We start from the raw sequence: 23,817 nt of genomic DNA, 5'->3' as shown, positions 1-23,817 counted from the left end.
CAGTAAATAAGCTGTATGTAAACAAGAAGAACTAGGAGATTAAACCATCATATATTATGGACGTGGTTACACAAGAGTAAGGGAGGAAAAAAGTGCTTCCGATAATATAAAGTCTATTAGAAATTTGAAAAGTTGTTGAAGTGTGAATAATGTCACAGCAACAATTCAAGTGGCAAGCATAATTATACAGTATTTAGACCCATATGCTGTAATAGCATAAACAACTTATAATTGGAATTGCAATTTCCGGAAAGCTGCATATTTAGAAAAATTCAGTCAAATTGGACTCCACATAAGAACATCTTTCGTTCGCAATGCTGGAAGAAACTGTAAGCTAGATTCATGTCAAAAAGAAACAAATATTACAGTACTAATAGCATTTCTGCATTTTAAACTATACGTGAATTTTTAACTATATGGCAGATGAGGTTGAGCACAGTAGCTCATATTACAGCAGCGGAATATCTTTCTGCCTTGCTTTAGAACTTCAGTAATTTTGATGAAAACTAGCGACCATTAGCACAGATACCTATCTATCCATCCACCTATCTATTAAATATAATGTTTTATTTTACATATAAATTTGACATTTCAGGAAAAAGAATAAATATTTACTAAAGTTCAATGTTCTTATTATCCCTTTTAAATAGGTAAAAATTGTACAGAAATAGTTGGACAGTGCCAGCCACATACGTGTTTCAATGGTAACTGCAGCAATGTTACTCCAAACACTTTTCTTTGTGAATGTGACAATAGCTTTACAGGTAAGAAACACCTTTGTTTCCTATGTTATAATAATGGTTTCCTATGTTATAATAATGGTGTGAACTTTTGCTTTATTAAAACAGTTATTTTAGATGACTGTTGCACAGTTTGCAATTTCCTCAGTTTTTTTTTTTTAAATGGGTTTTGTAAAATAAAGAAATCAGACTTCCATGTGACTATTTTAAAATACTCATGTACTAAAGTAAAACTGTATAAATGATAGAGGCTTTTCATAATTGGATCCCATCCATGAGTACCTTTCTCCTATTGGCAGTATGACAAAAGAAGACTCATAATCACTAGCTCACTGGTTCTCAAATACAGAGTTCACAAGAATAGGATCAGAAGTTCTTGCTGGATTATTTAGAATGATCATGACACCTGTATTCATAATTTCAGCATCCTCTTAATACATGTGCTAGAAAAATAAGATGGAAATAATGTAAAGAGTCAATAATCCCATGATTTAGTGGTATGTCTTGACTTAAAAAAAAAACAACTCTCAGAAGCTAAGTGGTTTACTTGCAATATATTGGACAAATAAGATGTTTTCATGAGAAAAGCTTGAATCAGAAAATGTATCTAAAGCCATCCTACTGTAAACACTTTTTCTTGGGGGTCAGGATAGCAGCCAAACTTAAAACACTATTCATTCTTGTACTTCACAGCAGAGATTTACTGTGTTGGTATAACAGAAGTAGCAATACTCAGAACATTCTTTAAGAATGAGCTAAGTATAAAGCTAGCACTTGAATATCCAAGGACAGAAAAGCTTTTAAAAATGTCTCTTCCTTGGAAGCATCAGTTATCCCTGACAATCACAGAATATAAACAAAACATTACACTGAGATACAGAGTTAAAAGAAAAGCAAAACAAAGAAGAAAAAAAAAATGCTTAAGGGAGTTAGAGGGATCCAAGAGCCAATCTTTATTTTCATAGTGAAAGACTGAACATTTGTGTTGAGATTTTAGTTAAGTCTGTGTAAAACTATATTTTTAAAAATGGGATAGACATGCTTAATTCTAAATTCCTAGTAAATCTGTTTTAAATTACTCTTCTTTTCCTCCTTTTTTTTTTTTTCAAAGGAAGAAAGGCCATTAATAAAGTTTTCTAGAACTAGCTTTCCCCCCACACATGTTCTATAACTTTTTAGAACACTTACTCTTGTCCCTTTCACCCAAACTGTGCAGGCACATTGCTTTTGAAATTTTCCCCACAAAAATCTTTTGTATCCTTGCAATTTTGACCTAATGAGGCAGAGGAGGGGAGGAGACAGGAGGAATACCCTGCCAGATACAGTAAACCCAAACCCATGATGATATGAAGACAGTTCAATACACACAACTCTAGTGGATAGCAGCGATCATTGTAATCTACTCTCCAGGTAGCTGGTAAGAATTGTGAAGGAGAAAAGGACACTATGAGTCTGATTTAGCTCCCTTTTTATTCTCCAGTTAGCTAAAAGAATATGGAGAATCCTTTTTTGTTTCTAAGCATAATAAGTATCATGGGAGGAGAAGGCAGACTTTCAGGAATTTACCTCTTTTTTCCTGCTCTGTTATAAATTGCCTCAGGTCCTGCTGTAACAGGAAAACATGTAGTACATCAGCATACCTTGCAACAGGACTGATCGACTAACTTACAGTATAATTTTGCAATTATTTTCTGACCAAGTGTGGTTGTTTTAAGTCTACATTTCTTCCTGTGATCCTGTGTAAAAGTGTTTGCTAGCACTAAGGCAACTTCAAAAATAGCTACCTAAAAAAAAAAAAAAACAAACAACCCATGTGAAAACAGACATTTTTCTATGAAAACAAACATTTTTCTATGAAAACAGACATTTTTCTATTGTTATTCCATAGTGGCTGTATTGTATTCTCAGACAATTCAAGATGAGTTGTGTAATTATGAATCTTGTATCTCTAATGGTATTCTAAGGGTGTGAAGTTGGCAGCAAATTCAAAACATTCCTCTGTTTTGATATTGAACTTGTGCACAGAAAACACAAACATAATACCAAGGTTGTGCAAATGATGTTTAACATTTGATAAACTTTGACATACCTTTTTCCAAAATGAGGTAAGACATTGACAGTAACTAGTTCACATGATCTGAATGAAAGTATGAAATATTCTTGTTACTGTAAATTCATGAGATGTAAATAAAAATTAATAAAATTATTTTATATTTAAAATTACAATTATTTACAAGCATTTATGCAAAATAAGAAAAGGTTGCTTTGTCCAAGTTGTGTTCACAATGATAGAATGGATCTACTGGACTAGCAATGTATATGTTCATGTCAGTTATGTATTTTTTTTTTAATTGTTTAGTTCATTCACTGAGCTCTCAGAACTCTCTTCACGCTTTCCTGAAAGAACATTTTTAACATAACTTAATAACAAACAGCTAACATTAGGCATGCCATCATTCTTATGACTGAATACTCCAATTCATACCAGAATTTGCACCCTCAGACTTATTAAGGAATGTTCAGAGGAAGGGGATCTCAGTGAAACAAGGATGGGGTGGGTATAGAGAGGAAGGAGGTATAAAATAGGCTGGTAGTGTGTGAGCAGTTGCTGCTCAGTACACTTGTCTGACTGAGCCCTGCACCAAATCACTGTAGTCTGTCCATTCTTATTAAATCCTTTCTTAACTCTCTTTCCATGTAATCTCACTCTCTCCCCATCTGTGAGTGCCGTGAGGTCTAGATGCCAGAAACTAGGGAGACAAAAGTGACTGAATTTGAGGTCTTCAATTGGAGTTAGACCACTGGTGACAGTGGTCCTAATGTCTGTGGTGCCAGCAGCTGGAGTGAATGAGGGTGTCAGCATCACCAACTGAAGGGAGACCACAGATCGTAGGAGTGTGTGTCTGCAGTGAGTGAATTTAGTGCCAGCAACGGGCGTCAGACCTTGGGTGATGGTGGCTCCCGTGCCTCATGCCAACTGGAGCAGATGAGAGTCCCAGCATCAGCAAGTGGAGAGGGAACCAAGGGCCTGTATACCTGGGCACGAGCCACTGGGAAGACCAGAATGTTTATATTTTCCCCTAACCTGGTGTGTGTGCATGTGTGCACACGTGTGTGTGTGCGCATGCATGTATGTGCATTTGTAATTCATTAGCAGACTTCAAGCTGGACTATCTGGTGGGTAGGAGGCCCGGGATCTGCGCATCAATATTAGATGAGCTGAGGTCCCATGCTACTATTCAAGGGGCCCACAAATGTGTCTGTCCTTTTGAACTAGAGAGTAAGGGGCTGTGTGTTTTCACTAGCAAACTTCAATCCTGGTCAGTCAGAGAGAAGAACTGGGATTTGGCTGTTTGTACATAGGTTTTATGTGAGTTCTGGTAGTGTTATATGTGGATGTTGTTAAAGGCAGTACCCTGTCATGGACAGTCTATGTAGCTGGCTGTGTTAGTGTCCTCTGCATGTGCGCATCTCTGGCATACATGTTGATCTTTGCTACTGGTCAAGCCTGCAAACAGGAAAGCAACAGCTGCATCCATTGGCTTAAGACAGAGGGACCCCCAGGTCTCTGGGTGCACTGGGCTGGGCTCCAGCAGCTGGGAAGGAGGCTCCTCAGGCCCCAGAGTCCGCCAGAGGAGGTACCTTTTATACATTCCCTAACAAAGAAGATGTCTCAGAAATTCTGATGGATGTTGTGGTCCTGTTCTGAAGATGCATAGAAAACTAACGTGACTCATTCACAACCTACAGGAAATAGCAATATCTTAACTACTTCTGTAATGGTAATGCTTAGTGTGCTTTCCCTAGACAGTGTTTGGTGGATTAAGAGCAGTAGTTTTCCATTTGAATATGTTTTGTTGAATATGGGGGGCTTTTTGCTCCTTAGGTGGGAAGATGGGAGGTAATAGAAGTGATTAAAAAAACAACCCTCTGTAGAGCACTTGAGATTATTGGGTTTTTTCATATATTCCTGTAAGGGAGACCTACATTTCCTGCCTTTCCCAATGGTTCATTTAGTCTCTTTAAAGGCCATAATGAGTTCTCTCCTCACTTGTGAGACAGGAGATACTATAAGAATGAGGTGGTTTTGCTTGGAGCCACTTTGCTAGAGCTTCCATCATCCAGGTGCTTTAGTTTAAAATGGTCTGTTTCCTTAATCAGTGAATTACAGCTGGAGTACTTTGAGAAAGGTCATAATTGTAAAAGAACTTCACTATATATATATGGAGAGAAGAATTTATTGTTTGTACAATTAGTGTTTTAACAGCCTAATAGTTCAATTTGTCTAATACTAACACACATAACCCAAATTAATACCCAAAGACTTATTAATAATACCCCTAAAAATATTATACAAAAACACCTTCCTACTATCTAGTTTTCACTTTGGTATTATTGCTCGGCTTTCCAGTGCTTCTCTTGGTCCCAAGAGCAATATATCAATCTCCCTCAAGAAGAGGGGGCAAGACTTGCAGTAAGTCACCAGCATCCCAAGGTCTTCATAGGGAGGAGTATGACATTCATGGTGGAAGTTTCTTCCCTGTCAGTCAAGTGTCCATCTCAGCCTACCTTTACATGTTTTCTTTTCATTATCTACTTCCTTCTCCCAGGCTGCCAGCTGCAGCCTGGCAGTGGTCCCCTGCCACCCCCCACAAGAGGCTATGGTTTGTCAGGCAGTGACTGACGTCAGGATGGGGTCACCCCCTCTCCAGAGGGGTCATTCCTAGAGCCGAGGCTGGAGCAGGGGAGGCAGCAGTCACTGGGCACAAGCACAGGGATTAAAACAAACAAGACAAGTCCTGAGCCCTTGCACTGTCAGGTCAGCACAAAGGTCAGCCTGAAGAGACATTCCTGCTACGGAATTTGGTTTTTAGTGTTTCTGTAGGGGGCAGGGATGATAGCAACAGGGACGTGGGAATGGGGAAGAGGGCAATTGAGATTATGTTTTTCCAGGCTATTTTAATCTCATTTATGATTTATTTTGTTGGGGGGTTTTTTGTTTGTTTTGTTTTTTTTTTTAACAGACTGACTATGGTTTAATAAAAGTTTGTCAAGGATGATAGCTTCCTCAGAGACAGCTGTAGATTATGGGGATTATGATCCTTAGTTGTAAAAACATCCTGTGAAATATTCCCTGATCACTGCTCAATGTCACTAGAATGAAGAAAGTATGGTCAAGCTTTTTGGCTGTTTTTATGAATGACACTGAAATGGCCGTAGTTCTTTTAATGTTAAGGAAGAAAATGCATGTTGTATTTGGGTTTTTAATGAAGTTATGATGTTTTTTTAATTGTATCACTTCATGTGTATTTCATGCTTGTTTCCAAAGTACCATAAAATCTGTGACAGCATGTCCTGAATAAGAGTTTGCAACTCTCCCATGATTCAAGTATCACAAAAATATTTTTTTTATTATAAAATACTTTCTGTAAGAGAATTCCAGCTGATTTTTTCTTTGCCCTTTCTACAGATTATTTTTATCCTACTTTTAAAACAATTTAAAGTAGAAAATTCAATGTTAGAGTTTTAGTCTTCCTCAGCATCCCTTGCTACATTTAACCTCTGTCATAAACTACTATTTGGTAGACACTTTGTTCCACTATACTTTCACCATGGTCCACAGGCAGTACTTGTCCTCACTTTCTGTGTATCCAAGTGAAGCAACTTAATGACAGGTGAAACTGATCTGATGATTAAGAGACTCAGCTCTTCTCCAGACTACATACCTATTCTATGCCAGAGACCATAATATCTGTCAGTCACATAGGACCCAGATGTGAAAATAAAAATGCGAAGACCATCTCCCTGTTCTCTGATCCAGCTACTATACATGCTTCTTTAGTAATTGTTTTAAATTCAGAGTCAGCGAGTTCATGACATTTTATTCACATCATGTTTGATTAATGTACCTTAATTAAACCCATGTTTTCTAGGGGCTTGTGTTTCCAGAAAGTGATTCAGGGAACCAAGGCCCCAAAGAGACTACTTCAGCAATGACAGAATATACTAGTTTGAGAGTTGAGGTACATGCCCTTAAGTTAGGTGATGAGAATATGTGACAGGACTTTTCATATGTCTCTTGAGGCTAAAACAGTTTAGGCAATTGTCACTTGACTGCTAGATAACTCTAGTACAAATAGCTATAATTTACTCTTACAAACACGATACAGATCAATCTATCTTAGCTAGTAATAAAGATATATACACAACAAAGACTTGTCAGAACTACACCAAATGACATGAATTAGTTTGTCTGACCTAGTAGATTTAAGTTTTCTTAAATGTATTCTCCTGGCATGATTTTATTACACATTTCAGTAGTCTAGTTTTCAAAACTTCCTATGAGTTTTGATAATCTTCCTGCATCAAACATTTTTTTTTCCTTTTTTAATAGAAAAACATTATTGATTTATAAAAAAAATTCATATTCATTGAAATGAATATTCATATATCAACTCAACGTTAAGTATACTCAATCAATATAATGATTGAATATATCTCTGATAGCACTTTACAATAAAGTGTAATTACTCTGACAACACCAGACATATATGCTTCTTGTAGTTTACTGTTAATTACTAAATAGAGTAGTTTTAAATGCTGAGCAACTCAGTGATCCTTTTAAAGGAGTTAGCTAACTTGCACTCAAATTTCCCTATTATTAAAGTTATGTCAAGGCAAATTCCAGTGACCTTTCCCAAGGTTAAATGTAAATCAAAACCTTGGAGAGTAAATTGTACATTTCACCGACACTCTAATCCAATATGTCAACTAGTAAGTCTTTAACAAAATGAATTGTAACAAATTATTAAAAAAAATTGGGAAGATTATTGACCATGAGATGAGTAACAATACTTAGTTCTACAGTAAAAAGTGGAAATTGCCCTATTATAAGAGAAGTAAGATTGTCAGCTCTAAAATAACTTGGAAATACATGGCAATGTGCAAACATTCGTGGGTGCTGTACAGATTTTAAGTATATTGCTTATAAGATGCTTTGGGGATGTATGCTTGAGCTGCGATGAAGTGAACGGTTTGGCTAATGAAATGCAGGGCAGAATACTAAAAGATGACTCAATTTGGGAAATGTTTTCTTCCTTGTTTTTTCAGTTTTGCAAAAGCACATTGTCAATATTGGCAGCAGTGTCATCTTAAAAATTTGGATGAAAAAAGTTTATTTATCACTTTCAGTTTGTATTTAATTTTCTGGGCTTGTAAAAGATTTTTACCCTGACATCATGATTTGAAAGTTTATTTTCTAGATTTTCAAAAATACAATGCTCCCTACAAAATAAAAACCAGAAGAACTTATTTAATAGCTGCTTTATTTTAAGGCAAAAAAATGGTAAAGTTATTTTTTATTACTGTCTCAAAATTCATTAAAAGCAGAGGTTCAACCATACTTAGGCTATATATTAATGTCCACAGAACATATCAGCCTGTAGAAGATACTTTTTATGAAGGCAGATTTATGACTACCCATATTATTTATAATAATTGATGTGACAGTTCGGTTCAGGATAAAGTAAATTCCTGGTATCTTTTTTTTTTCTCACAAATGAATAATTTTCCAACATATTCTTCTTTAGGGAAGGGCTTTTTTCCCTACAAGATTATTAATATCATATTCCACAATGAGTTTCTAACTAATAACTTTTTTTGATTACTTCTATTAAATTATCTATTTTTAAAGAAGCGATTGTGGTTCTTTTAGTAGTTGGAGAAGCAATGTAATTCTCACTAAATCTTAACTAAATTAAATCACTAAACCAATCGCACTATACACTTTAAATGAATGAATTCATTGTGAGGTTACAGAACTTCCACTATATTAAGAGATACAATTCTTTATTCTAACCCATGAGCTCCCTTTGTTTCCTTACTACATTACCATCCTGTGCAGAAATGAGATGATAGAATATAACAAGGTATTATCAGGCTGTAAATCAGACTAAATCTTTCCCATCTCCTTACAGACAGAAAGTCTCTTCACTCTTTGGATGCCTGTCCTTCACTAGAGATGTTCACTAGTAATTCTTAAATTACTTTCTATTACAGTAATTTTTTCTTTTTTTTTTTTTTACAGTTCTTCAAGGAGAACAAAATAATGCCTGTACATGGTCTTGCAAAACGTAGTGAGAAAAAATGATTTATATTTATAGATTATATCAGCTAAGAAATACTGATAGCACTGAACATGGAATTAGAAATAATCTGTAAAAGATATTAAAGAGTAAAGTGACTGAAACTCTGGTGTATGATGTCTATCGCAGCTAAAATTCTTAACTTTAAGTGTTTACAAGTAGATATAAGAGCTAAATGTCCAAGTTCCTATTGTAGTCAATGAATATCTAGTCAACACAAAATGGAGCTAAGAGATTTAATCAACCAAGTGCCCAATGTTTAGAGGTAGCTGAATCACTCTGCAGGTTCCACTGACTGGTATGAGCTGCTTCACAACTGAAAATAGTGGGAACATAAAGACCACATGCATGCATAGATCTGCTTAACCATGTAACCACACAATTATGTAAATTTAGGTGTCTTAACCTGAGAGATGAACTTACACATGGCATTCCTCTACAGGCTAAAAATCTTATTTCCTCAGAGAAATTTCCTCGGACCAATTGGTCTTAACCTAGATCTTACCCCTAATTATAAGAAGTTTCTAGATATTTAGTTCACATGTATTTTCTTCTGTCGTAGATATCTAAACTTAGGTAATACTCCTAAGTGTATTAACGAAAACAAGAACATTGTTGTCATGCTTGCTTTCTTCTTAAATTATATATTTAAAATACCTAGAATTTTAAAAGGAAATAAGCTTTCATTTCCACTTTTTCCACATTGTAATGTGGTCATGATTAACATTCTTTATTAAAAAAACCTCTCCATGTATTGCATTTTCATGTTTTTTGTTAAAGTGTCTGTGTACAAGCATTGCAATATTCTGACATTACTGCAACTGTGGCTGAAATAGTTCGTAGTTGAACTTATAATTTTATAGAAATATGAATATTTAATAGTTCATTTTTTAAAGATTAAAATCTTGGAAAAACAAATATAATCTTCAAAAATATTTTCTTTCTAAGAATCTATTACAATGATGAATTAACCGTTTCACTTTATAAGAATGTGTACACTCTGTGCAGAGTCATACAGAATTCTCCATACTAGCCTAAAATATATTTTTAGCTAAAAGTATTTTTAGGATTATAGGTTTAAATTTTCATTTTGAGTTTCCCAGTTGTAAATCACATTATACAGAAAAATCTCCCAAAACCTTTATATACAGAATTACAAAAGAAATTTTTTACTGAATTTCTGTAATCCCCTCTGCCTCAAGGGAGGTAAATTTAAAATGGCAGTAATGACAGATGAGATATAATTTCCCTCAAATACAAGGTTTTTTTTATATTAGTCTATCCTCATTAGAGACACTAGAACCATGGACACATCAGTTGCAGAGTACAGGTGTGGAGCAGAAGGGTCAGGTTTATCTGTGGATCCAGCAACTTCCTCCCTCTCTGCCAGGCCTAAAATGACTGGTGATCATGAATAGCTTACAGCTAGTACTGTTAGCAGCAGGAGTCGCTGGGAAATGGATCATTACAGGCCTGAAAAACTAGGGGAAGAGCAGATTTGTGTCATGCCACATGTCTAAAAGTAAGTTTCCAGTAAGTGAAGACTAGTAGGAAATTAAGTATGAAGTAACAGATCAGGAAGGAGATGAAAATCCATGTGTGGTGCTGACTTACAAGATATGGAGCATAACATGGAAGACTGGTAAGAGATATATATACTGATATGGAAGGGGTCAGTAATATAGATTAAAAAGAAAGCACAGAAGAGTTTGAGTCATTACAGTGTAGTGAAGGAAAGTAGAGCTGGGGAAAAAAAAAAGAAAAATTAAGAAACTTTGGCTTGTTCTGGGGAGTAATTAGTTTAGGGTTGGTCATAGGGTAAAGGTTTGGAAATAATTCAGACAAACTAGTTTAATATCAGAGACTTAAAGCATTGGTGTAGTATCAAAAATATGTTTCAATAGTTCTGTGAAAAAAAATAGACCACTGAGCACACAACAAACATGGATGTTATTACAGTCATCATGGCTTCTGTAACAGGAAATGTTGCCTCACTTTGCTGAAATTCTGTGAGCTCATCATTAAACATACAGAAAAAGGAAATCCAGTGGATGTAATGCATCTGAATTTAAAAAAAAAAAAAAAAAAAAAAGCAGCCTTTAGAGGTATTCCACTCAAACATTTAAAACAAAACAAAACAAAACCCCAAACAACTTCAACAACAAAGTTATGTGGAACTGGAAGAAAGAATTAAAAATCAGTTAAATAACAGGAAGCAAAGGGTAGGAGTTAATGGTCATTATTTCAGGATAGAGATAAGTCAGTCATGCATTACCCAAAGACTAACACCATGTCTGATTTTATTCAGCATCTTCAACAATGATGTGGAAAAGAGAATGAACAGTGATATCTCTAAGTCTGCAGATAAAATCATGCTTTTTCAGGTAACCATCTGGCATTCCAAAAATGAACAACCCCAGGAGGACTGCACAAAACTAAGCAGAAAAAATGACTGGTGAGCTTCAGTGTAGATAAGTAAAGGATAATAATTCTAGGCCAGAATGATTTAAAACAGCTCCAAATGAAGCTGATTTTTCAGACACAACTCAGGAAAGAAGTCGAAGAATCACAGAAATGTTGAGGTTGGAACAGACCTCTTGAGATCATCTAGCTCAACCCCCCTGCTCAAGCAGGGTCAGCTATAGAAGGTTGCCCAGGACCATGCCCAGTCAGGTTTTGAATATGTCCACAGATGGGGACTTCACAACATCTCTGGGCAACCTGCCCCAGTGTTTGACCACCCTCACAGTAAAAAAGTGTTTTCTTGTATTCAAATGGAATATCATGTGTCTCAATCTCTTGTTCTGTCAGTGGGGATTACTGATAAGAGTCTGGCTCCCTCTTCTTCATTGTCTCCCATCAGGTATTTATACACACGGATAAGATCCTTCCTGAGCCTTCTCTTTTTCAGGCTGAACAGTCCCAGCTCTCTCATTCTTCTCTCATATGAAAGATGCTTCAGCCCCTTAATCAACTTAGTGACCCTTGAGTTATTGTTGAAAATTTTCTGGAATCATTGTCTCAGTGTCCTATGGCAGCCAGGAAAGCCAACAAATTATTTGGCTTCATCAAGAATGGCATTGAGAATAGGATGGAGGGCACATTCTTTCACAAGTAAAACCTTGATGCAGTCATATCTTGATTACTGCTTTTTGTTTTTTTCATATCTCAAGAAGAATACAGAGAAGTTTGATGAAAATTCTTGCCACAAGTTTATAGAAGGAGGCAATACCAATGAGGTCAAAAAAGGTTTAGTCAAATTTATGAACGATGAAAGTATCCTGTAACATCTTTAATAAGACAGCCGAGGTGCTGAGGGAGGAGATTGGACCACAAGCAGTGGCCATGTTCACATTTCTCCATGAATTCCAATTGCCGTGGTCTTTATTGATTTTTCTTTAGGGTTGGGCTGGCACCCAGCCCTAACAAAGACTCAAACCCTTAGCCTTCTGTAGAAAGGGAACGTTAAAGTAATAGAACATTGGGATAAATTAATCATTACTGAGAACAACAAATGCAATAAAGGGAGGAAGTGCGAGGATCAAAGGCAAAAATGGAAAAACAGGGAATGGTAAGGAAAGAGCAGAGCACTCCAGCAGCACCCACTGTTCCATGGAGCTGTCCAAGGAGACAGTAGAGTCTGCTTAATTGTACTCTGCTCTACAGCTGGGTCTGCAATATACTCTTGCCACTCTGCCCCAGAAAGGAGGCTTCAGCCCTCCTCATGGATGTCCGCAGAGGACTGACCAACAAGGGATCAGCACGGGAGGAAGCACAGTCAGCTTATGAATTCTTATCACATGAAGTCTCCCCATCCTCCTCATCCTCCAAGAACCCTGTCTGCTACCAATAATCAACCTCTCATCCTCCCCTCCCCATCCTCCAGGATCTCTGCCTGCCACCCTTGGCAGCTTTGACAGTCTGCCTACTGAGTTGCAAGTGTTTCTGTCACCAAGCAGACTCATTCAGCAGTGCCATAGAAGGATGTGGGTGCTATGGGTCACAGAGAATGGTGTGGCTGGGACCTTCTTTTGATATTTGAGGGGCCAGTGTCCTTCCTTCCTTGGGTGAAGCATAGTCTTCTGACTATGCCCTGAAGAGAAAGTACAACAAATTCCTAGGAGAGTATTGCACCTTGTAGGGGGTTCTCTGATATGATAACAAAAGACCTCTCCATCCTCTCCCTCAATATGTGTGCGACTATCAGTATTTAGATGACTACTTGAATGTGGAGGTTGAGAACATGGTAGGGGGCTTGGTCACTGCAGCTAGTGGGAGAGGGCTAACAGGGGAGGCCAAACTCCCAGGGACAGACAAGGGAGAGAGACATGCAGAACAGGGGAAGGGTCACATGGAGATAAGGATGATGCATATGATGAAGTCTTCTTGAGATCTAGGGGAGATGAAGACCTCCTCCACTTAGATGCCCTTCCCCGCCTCCTGGGCTATATATTCTGATGTTAGGAGGAAAACTATCTCTGATTATCTCAGAGGCCACCAGCACAGCCACAGACACACACACCCCACCAAGCCATGTCATGATTCACCATGAGTCTCTGCATGGGGTCAGGGGGTAACTGGAAGGCAACCAATGCTGCAGTTAAGGTAAGAAAGGAGCTCTAAAAACTGCTGATGTTAGGCAAAGAGAGAGGAGCTTATGCTTCTATTGTTTGAGTCATGCCCACAGAACAGTTACATGGACAGTCAAATGAACCTGTGTCCTTGAAGGTGGTTGGGCCACAGGTATGACTGCTGCCCGAGTTTCGGGTTTTGAGCAGGCATCTCACCTTTTTTACTCCCCAGTGATTATGAAATTAATTCTGCAAATAATCATCAGAATTCATAACTCTAACATTATCTGCTTATCTCCTAGAAAGTAAATCCAAGTACTATCTATCTCTAGTTGACATAACAATTGAGGAGAAAAGCTGAAATCTGACTTATCAATTTAATAAATTTGCCTTTCATATGATATATGTAAGTGGAAATACTTCAAAATATACAAGGATTTTGATTTACCCCAGAAAAACTTCACTAGAATTTAGGAAAAATTTTTGTAAAATAAAGTTCTTCAGTAAATCTGTAGATTTCTTACTAATTTAAAAAAATCTAATTTCATGTGTACATCACAGTAGTAATCTGTAATTTCCCTTTGGAGAATCTTTTCTCTAGTTTTTTTCTTGAAAAATGAATGCCTGATTCCAGACAAGTGATTCTTTATATTTCTTTCAACATTTATATCTGTATCATCTCAGATTTTAATATAATTTGAGATAGTGAAAGGTAAAAAGAAAAGTCCATTAACAACTGGGTTGTCATCCAAAATGAAGGTCTGGAGAAGCAAGTAAAGACATGCGATGAAGAAGTAATTATCTCCTTTTTTTTTTATCTGAAGTCTCCTTCAACTATACATAGTTTTCTGCAACTATTTTATCCAGAGAAGGAAGAGGTCTTTGCTGTAAATTTATGTCATCCTAGTCTTTAGCTGGCATGTCCCTGCTTGATTACCTTTTACCTTTTTTAAATAGACTTCAAAGAGAATTATTTACCCTTACCATGATGAATACATATCAAGGATGATTGCATTCCCGCTCGTCCTCTTATAAATGAAAAGATACAGAAAGCAAGAGAAAAGACAATTTACACATCTGTCCTTTGAACAACGACAACAAAAACCCAAGTCATTTTGCTCTAGGGTATCTTTACTGCTTGAATGAGAAAGCAAGCCACAGTTATTTTTTTTTTCAAGGCTTGATCTAGAAGGAAGAAAGAAAAAGAAAAGATCCTGGAAAAATCTTGGATCTCTCTGAAATCAAACAAAATTCCAATTTATTTTGGTGAAGATGTTCCTGGCTCCCCTTGGCTGTGTTTTTTGCTGGCTTTCTGTTTTTTTCCCTTTCTAATTATTATTATTCAAGGATTAGGAATAAATAGAATCAACAATTAAAACACAATCTGTGATAATTTTTAAAATGTTTAATTTTTCAGAGTTTTAAATGGAGGTATTGTTCCACTTCTTCTCCATGGCCAAAAACTGAGCGCTATCTTTCTTTAGTTAATTAGTACAGTCGCAGACTGTGACTCTCAGTGACTATGTGTTATTTGTGTTATTGACTGAAGCTCACGTACACTTCAAGAAAAGAGCTTCATACAAGTGCAATAAGCACATACGGACATGCAAGTGTGTGACTAGACTCAATTGCATGCCTTCCTAAATGTTTTGCTGGATCAGGGCCATAGGCTATTTCTTTCACATTGCTTTTAAATCCCAGTCTTAAAATTTTGTGTTTGATGTTACAGTTGGGAGAGTCAGAATTCTATTAAAAAAAAAGATAGAGCAATAATAACTTTGGGATATAAAAAGAAGAGTAACTGCATGCGTTACTGTGTGGCCTACAGTGATTTTTGCCATGAGTTTCAGTCAATAGTTTGTATTACTGACTTGATCTAAAATGGTACATTGCAACTGGATTTGAATGAAGCTTAAAATTGAGATTTCTTATGAAATCAGCCTTACCAAAAAACAAGACGGCATAGGAATGATCCAAATGCTGCATTTTACAAATATGTTAAATATTACTATAGTAATTATCTTTTTTATACATATATACACAATACTGATATTTTAACAAGGCCTTGGAAGTTTTAAGCACATCTAAATGTTCATAAGATACAGGAAAGAAAAATAAATGTTATCTCTAGGTGCAGGTAGCTTTTCTAGTTCCCTGCATACAAAAAAATAACAGTTCTAGAAAAAGTTAAACATTACATTTTTATGTATAGATAATAAAAGAAAAGGAACTACAATTTTTTTTTTTTTTTTGAGGTTCAGTTAAAATATATTTTACAACAAGCTTAATTTTACTAGGAATATAATTTAGGTTGATTTATGTCAAGCTGATGTTCCTTTTCCTTTAGATATTTGTGTATAAAGATAATTGTTCTCTTTCATAACCAGTCTTTACTTGCTTTCCATGTCCTATAAATTAATACAAGGTAAAGTCTGTGGCTTCACAGCTGTAGTCCTGCATTATAAATGCATTAACCCCCCCCCCCAACAAACAAGAAAAAAAACCCCAAACATCATGACTGAATGAGTATAGGACATCAATTATCACAGAATCTATTTTTGATTAGCCTTTTATTTGGTAGGGTCAGATCTTAAGTCTTGTGAAAATTTTTATAAGACAGAAATTCCAGTTTATTTCATCTTAACCTTAGTCATTTAACCAAATATTTAGCGTGTTCAAACACCCTGTAGAAAGATCTGTCTTACTGTTGCCTCTGGTTGAAGTAATGACAACTTCAGTAGCAAAAGTGAAAATTCTGGAGAAAAATAAACACTTCCACAGGGGTTTGAGTTTTAAACCACATACAGTATATTGTTAAATTTTGTTCCACAGTAATTTAGAGATTTTTATAGCCTTAGGGTTCCCGGATTTCTGTACTAATGTTCAAAGGCAGTATGCATACAAAGGCATAGTAATTTTTTTTTTTCCTTTCACTTTCTCAGTCTCATTGTTTTCTTCATATACCTAACATAGGTGTTCATAACAATTTTCTCTTTACAAATCTTTCTGCTCATTTTAATCTGAATGTAATTGTAGTTCACTTTCTGTTTAAAACAATTATGGTAGGAAACAATTGTTAAGGAGACGTTAAGAATACAAATTTCTATTCAGCGAAGCTTGGAGATCAGCACAGAGGTGGGTTGTGTAGGATGGAAGTAGAATTTCTGCCTGCATTTTCCTCAAGTGCTTCATGTAATTGCTCTGAATAAAGAGAAAAATGAACCTAATATTGTAGAGTCCAGGGTCTACAGTAGTTTTTATTTAAGCAATGCAAACATAATATTGTGACAATGGGTATAATAATAGAAGCTCTAAGGTACAGTCAGAGTGTGCCTACAATCTACAAAATCCACTAGAGAACACAGATGCAAGTCGTGTCCAAGAACCATGATACTTCTGTCTTACACAGCCAGGAAAATTTACATTGGAGGATGAACCAAGTGGGATATAATGTGAGAAATGTAGGCAGGCATCAGGACTAAAAAGCATGACACCCTGACTCTTGTTTGTATTTGATGGAATAACAGGTTGAAAATGCCTATGACTTAGGAAATAGCATAAGACAATACTGATACCAAAACATTTGACAAGGTTTTTATCTTTTCCTGAGAACTAATTTATAATTGATACAGATTAAAACAAGTCCAAAAGAATAGATGGGCCCGTTAATGACATATTCACTGTCCTACAGATCCTAGCATTTAAATGGCACTGATGCATATATCTTGATGAAATGATACAGGTTGCGACCCTTGTAATACAAAAACCATCACAGCTCAACAGCCTTTTGATATTCCAGGAAGGCATAATCATGACTAGACAAGCCAAGTCTGCCTGTTATCAGCAGGAGATATTATGAGGGCACACTACCTTATCGTCAATAAGAACAACAGCAGCCTAAGCTCTAAATAGTTCCCAGGTAGACAAATAGTGGCCATAGTTTTAAAGCAAAGCATATGCTTTGAGAATGGACACGGTTTAATACAGTCACAGGATGAGTGACCTACTATGAATGCCACGTGATGAAGATGTTATAAAACATGTATGCACATGCCATGTAGGAAACCAATTGTCTTGTTTTATAGACCATACATCTGTGAGGTAAAATCCAGTACATAAGTCTTGAATGTTATCAGCTGAAGGAAAAATGGGAGAGGAAGGAAAGAAGGGAAGGAGGCAGACAAAGGAGGGGGGAAGGAAGAGGAAGGAAAGAAAGTGAAGAAGGAAGGAAAAGGAAGGAGAGGACAGAAGGAAAAAAGGAAGAGAGGAAGGGAGGGAGAGAGGGAGGGAGGGTGGAAAGAAGAGATTAGACAATTTTTCAGAGGCCTCACTATGGCATCAAAGCTGACTGCAAGCTAATGGTATACCCATCTGCTCATCAGAACATTTTGTTGTTCACTTTGTCATGCTGTAACATCTCAAGATTTGTATAATGAGGTACCTTTTACAATCCTCAATACTCCTGGGAAGAAGTGTTCCTAAAAAACCCACAGACCCAGTCAGATAAGTGGTTGAAGAATCTCAGCACATGTAACAACTGGTGATGATTCCAGTATCTTAGTTCATTAATTATGATTTCATAGCATTATACATCTGATTAGTCAATTTCCCATCTTTATATTTCACTTGTGAAAAAATGTCTTTTTTTACAAAAGGGATAAAATAGATTTAATATACCTAAAAGGTCAGGCACATTTATTGTTTTGTGCTTTAAATCATCTAAAAATTTCATGCCATTTTTCTTGTGACTTCTATTGCATCCTGATTGTGCAGGTATCTTTTTCTTTTTCAACTTAGAAAATAAATCAGCTATACTGAATGAGCTATTTCATTTGACATTGATGATGTGCTTTGGACTAAACTACATCTTTAAATGATATTTTTCAACAACTGACTTTAAATAGTTTTATTCATGTGATTTAAAAGAGATACATTTTGAAAAAGGCTTTACTATATAAAATATTACTATGAGTTCTCAAAAGCAAAAAGTGGAAGAATATGGTTAATATCTCAATATTCTTGATGACTATACAATTACCACTTATCAAAATGGTCTTCTGGAAGACAGATCTTCTTGAAGAAACCTTACCTTATGTTTATGTATGTCCTGGTTTTGGTTGGGATAGAGTTATTTTCTTCCTAGTAGCTGGTATAGTACTGTGGTTTGAATTTAGATTAAGAATAATGTTGATAACACACTGATGTTTTAGTTGTTGCTAAGTAGTGCTTACACCAGTCAAAGACTTTTCAGCTTCTCATGCTCTACTGACTGAGAAGGCTGGAGGTGCACAAGAAGCTGGGAGGGGGCACAGCCAGGACACCTGACCCAAACTGGCCAAAGGAATATTCCATACCATATGACGTCATGTTCAGTATATAAACCAGGGAGAGTTTGCCAGGGGGCGGTGACCACTGCTCAGGAACTGGCTGGGCATCGGTTGGCGGGTGGTGAGCAATTGCATTGTGCATCACTTATTTTGTATATTCTATTATTATTATTATTATTATTATTATTATTATTATTATTATTATCCCTTCCTTTTCTGTCCTATTAAACAGTCTTTATCTCAACTCACAATGTTTACTTTTTTTTTTTCGATTCTCTCCCCCATCCCACTGAGCAGGGGGAGTGAGCGAACAGCTGTGTGGTGTTTAGCCGGGTTAAACCACAGCAATGTACTAAATTTAGACTTTGGAAAATAACAGCATCTGTAAAGTGCTAAAATATATAGCAGTATGTAAAAGGTACAAACCAAACTGATTGACATTTCAGATGTAGGCGTAAATCATTAACTTCTGTTATTATTGTTCCTAACCTGATCAGTATGTTTCCGTGTATGACAGAAAACATGAAATCAACATTTGTAAACCTTTTAAAACTAGAAGAGTGCTACTAATGGTGCTGCAGGTGATGCAACTACAGCTTTTAATATAGACAAATACAATCTCATATAACTAAGAGAAAAGAAAACATCATCTTTAGAAAGAGCTTTCATACTTGCAAAAGAAGGGGTTGTTACTTGATACCATCATCATTTAAAAAGAAATAAAATTATCATAGAAAAACAGAAGAGGGCGAGATACCAAAAAGTAATCTAGAACCCATCCTCTTCCTTCAGGGAGATTAGCTGTATTTATCTTCATAGGGGATGCCTGTTGTAAGCTGTTGGCAGTGGAGGGCTGCAGGGCAGCCTCTGTGAGGAGAGGCTGGGGCTGCCCCGTGCCGGACACAACTGGTTCCAGCCGGCTCCAACAAACCCACCACAGGGCACGGCTGAGCCCAGCAGCCAAGGCGGTGGCGCCTCAGGGAAAACATATTCAAGAAAGGGCAAAATGCTGCACAGGCATAGAGGAGTGAAGGAAAAAATGTGTGAGAAATAGCACTACTGAAGACACCAAGGTGAGAGAAGAAAGCAGCCCATAGAGATACCACGGTGGAGCAGGTATTTCCCTGCAGGAGTGGAGTGAAGTTGGGCCTGGGAAAGAGGGCAGGAAAGGTGTAGTTTTAATTTTTGTCTTTGTTTCTTACCACATACATCTTTTTTAATTACCAATAAATTAAATTCTTTTTCCCCAAGTAGAGTCTGGTTTGCCCACAGCAGTAGTTGGTAAGCAACCTGCTTGTCCTTACCTCAACCCACAAGCTTTCTCACTCCTGTTGTTCTTCCTATTTTCTGGCCCTGTCTTGTTCAGGAGGGGCAGTGAGCAAGCAACGGGGTGGGCATTTGTCCTTAGCCAAGGTTAAACCACCACAATCATTCATACCAATATTTTTCTCACATGTTCTTAAAGATCTCCAAAGATAGAGAATTCATAATCTCCCAAACCATTCTGTTCTATCCACATCATTAAAAGTTTTCTCAAGAAAAGATTTAAATCTTTTTTTCAAAGTTATGTTTAGTGCTATGACTTGAGCATAGCAAAGAGAACCGTCTTCCCTATTCACAACAGTTTTTGATGTACTTGAAAATGGTTATAGCTCTATTCAGTCTTATCTTCCTTAGTCTAGACTACCCCAAATATATTAATCTCTTTGCTATTTTCTAGGTGCTTTGTTCCAGACTTTTTCTGCAGCCTGATAGTAAACTGACTTATCTATAATTCTTTGTTTTCTCATTTGTTTTCTTTCCTTTCTGAAGTTAGGCATTACACTTAAATCTATTATTTCAGTGAAATGAGCTCATATGCTAGGCAGGGACCTGAAGATAGTTACATGTTTTTTGCAAAAGTGTGTATTTGCCACAGTGTAATAGAATCTACTTACCTAAACATTATTTCAAATTAAAAACCAAAACAAATCAAACAAAAAACACCCTATATGTTTCCTTGTTGTGTCAGGAATGAAGACATAAAATATAAACAGAAAGGTTACCTCTGAATATAATATAGTTTCCTTCTAATAACCCAAGGAGCTGTAAAGTCTCTATCTGTTGCACTGTGAAGACAACAATACTCAGAAGGGCACCAAGTATAGGTGCATTAATATTTTCGGTATACTGAGAAAAGGCAATGACAGATGAAAAAATCCCCAGATGCTTGTACTTCTTTTGAAGAAGGTAGAATTAGCTGCATAATTTTGAGTCTACTTAACTCAAATGTTATATCAAGTTTAAATAGACAGTCATTAAATATGGGTAACCAGACCAATCAAACACAGCCAGAAAAGCTTCAGACCAAATACTAAATAAAATTTCCTTTAATGACACTAAAACAATACTTAGATATGTAGCAATACATTATTGGATACTAGGGTGATCAGCTCTGCATACCCAATTCTGAAGCATGGCATCTGCAGAATCAGTTCTTTTTCATGTAGTCTTGTGTACACTATAAAGGCACTTCCAGCCATGCTATGAGTTATGGGCAGATTCATTAGCTTGTTACACAATTTTATATCAGTAATTGGCCAGTTGTGTGCATTGCACTGCAATGTTTGATATGTTTCTGTACTTTCAAAGCCTCTGCTTTGAACTCTCAGGGACCCCTGCTAGTCTTGCGATCATTCACAGTGCACAACACTGGTGTTTAAAAGCGTATCACTCTCTATATCTATCACTTTCTCAACTAATTATTATTAATATCTAACTACTGTATGTTCTTTTCAGATTGTAGCACAATCATAATATGCAGTCAGTGGAGACATACATTTTGATCTTACTTGGTCTGCCCTAGAATTGTCTGTCTCTCCACTGACGACAAAGATATCTACAGAAAGCAAGCTACTAACTTGCATGTCTCAGTTAAATGCATAAAATCTTGTCCTGGTTTCGGCAGGGATAGAGTTAATTTCCTTCCTAGTAGCTGGTACAGTGCTGTGTTTTGGAGTTAGGATGAGAACAATGTTGATAACACACTGATGTTTTAGTTGTTGCTAAGTACTGCTTACATTAGTCAAGGACTTTTCAGCTCTTTTTCCCATGCTTTACCGACTGAGGAGGCTGGAGGTGCACAAGAAGCTGGGAGGGGGCACAACCAGGACAGCTGACCCAAACTGGCCAAAGGAATATTCCATACCATGTGACGTCATGCTCAGTACATAAACTGGGGAAAGCTGGCCGGGGGGGCTTCTGCTCGGGGACTGGCTGGGCATCGGTCGGCGGGTGGTGAGCAATTGCATTGTGCATCACTTGCTCTGTATATTATTATTACTATTATTATTATTACATTATTATTATTGTTATTATTATTTTATTTCAATTATTAAACTGTTTTTATCTCAACACACGAGTTTTTCTCACTTCTACTCTTCCAATTCTCTCCCCCATCCCACCGGGTCAGGGGGTGGGGAGTGAGTGAGCAGCTGTGTAGTGCTCAGTTGCCGACTGAGGTTAAACCACGACAAATCTGATGGAGAAATTCTGTGGTTTTTATTTCATTAGCAAAGAAAAAGGAGATGAGTCAAACCTTAAAAACAAATGGGGAAATAGGGAATGAGAAAATGTTTGGACATTAATTTTAGTTAATTGCTAATTTTAATTCATTGTTTAAACATCTGCTAGATGCATCATGAAAGGGAATATTATCAATAGTACTCATTTATGAAGCAGCCAGTTCTTTAAAATATTTTTTTAAGGGAAAGGTACGTGATGCTTCTCTTACAGCTGCAAAGCACACCTCTGTAATAACCTTTATCTAATAAAATGTATATGAAGTATGACAAGCACTAGAAAGCAGCAAGAGCATTTCCACTTCCTTCCATAGGACCAGAAGAGAGCATGTGTTTTCTTTTCTTAATAGCTCTGTATAGCTATGTTATCCAGAACAATGCTCAGTTTCATATTATAAGTATAATCAGTGAAGAACTAGAAGGATTTAGAGCCAAGACTTAATAATAACTTTTTGTATAACTTGAGAAGAGAGGGTGACACCATAAAAGAGAACATAGTGGAGGAATGGCAGAAAAAGAAAAAACAGGAAAAGGAGATTTGTTTCTATAAAACTAAGTTGAATGATTGTGAGACATCATGGAAGATAGGTTCTGAAGGTGGTATCAGCTAAGAGACTGAATAGAAATGAGGAATCAGAGAAAGACATTTTAAATTTAGTAATCAGTATTTAAAGGAAAAAATAACTGAAAACAAAAGAAGATATAAAATAATGAAAAATAAGAGGAATGGAAGTGATTGAAATAAAAACAGAACCACACTTTGCAAAAAAACAAAAGTGAGTGTGAAGAATACCAGTTACGCATGAGAGTCTAGGGTAGCCAAAGAGGCTGATGAATGAGAGGTAGCTCAAATGTGACATTCTTTGTTAACCATAAACCACAGCAAATACCAAGAACAAAAGAGCTCTACCCCAGCACAGTGCTGGGCCTGAAATGGGAGACATGCCAAAACCTCCATTAAGTCCACAAAATATATCACTATTTATTTTTATGGAAGTGATTGGATACTGGGGTGATGGATGAATAGACAGATACGTAGATAATACAACAGACAGAGATTGCTCTTGGTTTGACTGTCATTATTCATATTTAGCAATCACAGTTGGATTGGTGAAGACAAAACATACATTGCAATATATTGGGTTAATATTGATGAAAACATAGAGATGTAATATTTCTTTTTAGTTCTGCCTGTGCTGCCATTTCACTTACAGAGTTATAAATTACAGTTACTGAGAGAAAAAAACACAAGGTGATATGAAAACAAGTATAGACAGCATACTGAGGTGTCAAAGACTCTGACAAAGCAAATATTAAAAATAATAGTAATTCTAGAAAGAGGACAAATACTGTAGGAAATAATAAAAGTGACACAGTCAATAAAGGTACTGCCATTCTGAACAGCAGACTGTTTAAAATTCTCAACATTAAGCAAGTAACAAATTTTTAAAAGAAAAATAATTTGAAATCAAGTC

The 23,817-nt window shown here is 36.5% G+C and overlaps 1 protein-coding gene across 1 annotated transcript in view; it reads left to right on the top strand.

Moving 5' to 3' along the window:
- Positions 1-23,817, top strand: part of EYS (eyes shut homolog) — a 1,011,092-nt gene that overhangs the window by 2,269 nt on the left and 985,006 nt on the right. The window contains exon 2 of the mRNA XM_076332996.1: positions 651-764. Coding sequence (XP_076189111.1) covers positions 651-764 — 114 coding nt within the window. The remainder of the gene's footprint in view (positions 1-650; positions 765-23,817) is intronic.

The sequence above is a fragment of the Aptenodytes patagonicus genome, chromosome 3, assembly GCF_965638725.1.
Source record: "Aptenodytes patagonicus chromosome 3, bAptPat1.pri.cur, whole genome shotgun sequence".
NCBI lineage: Eukaryota > Metazoa > Chordata > Aves > Sphenisciformes > Spheniscidae > Aptenodytes > Aptenodytes patagonicus.
The sequence above is the reverse complement of the archived record's forward strand: the minus strand, read 5'-3'. Positions and strand labels throughout refer to the sequence as shown.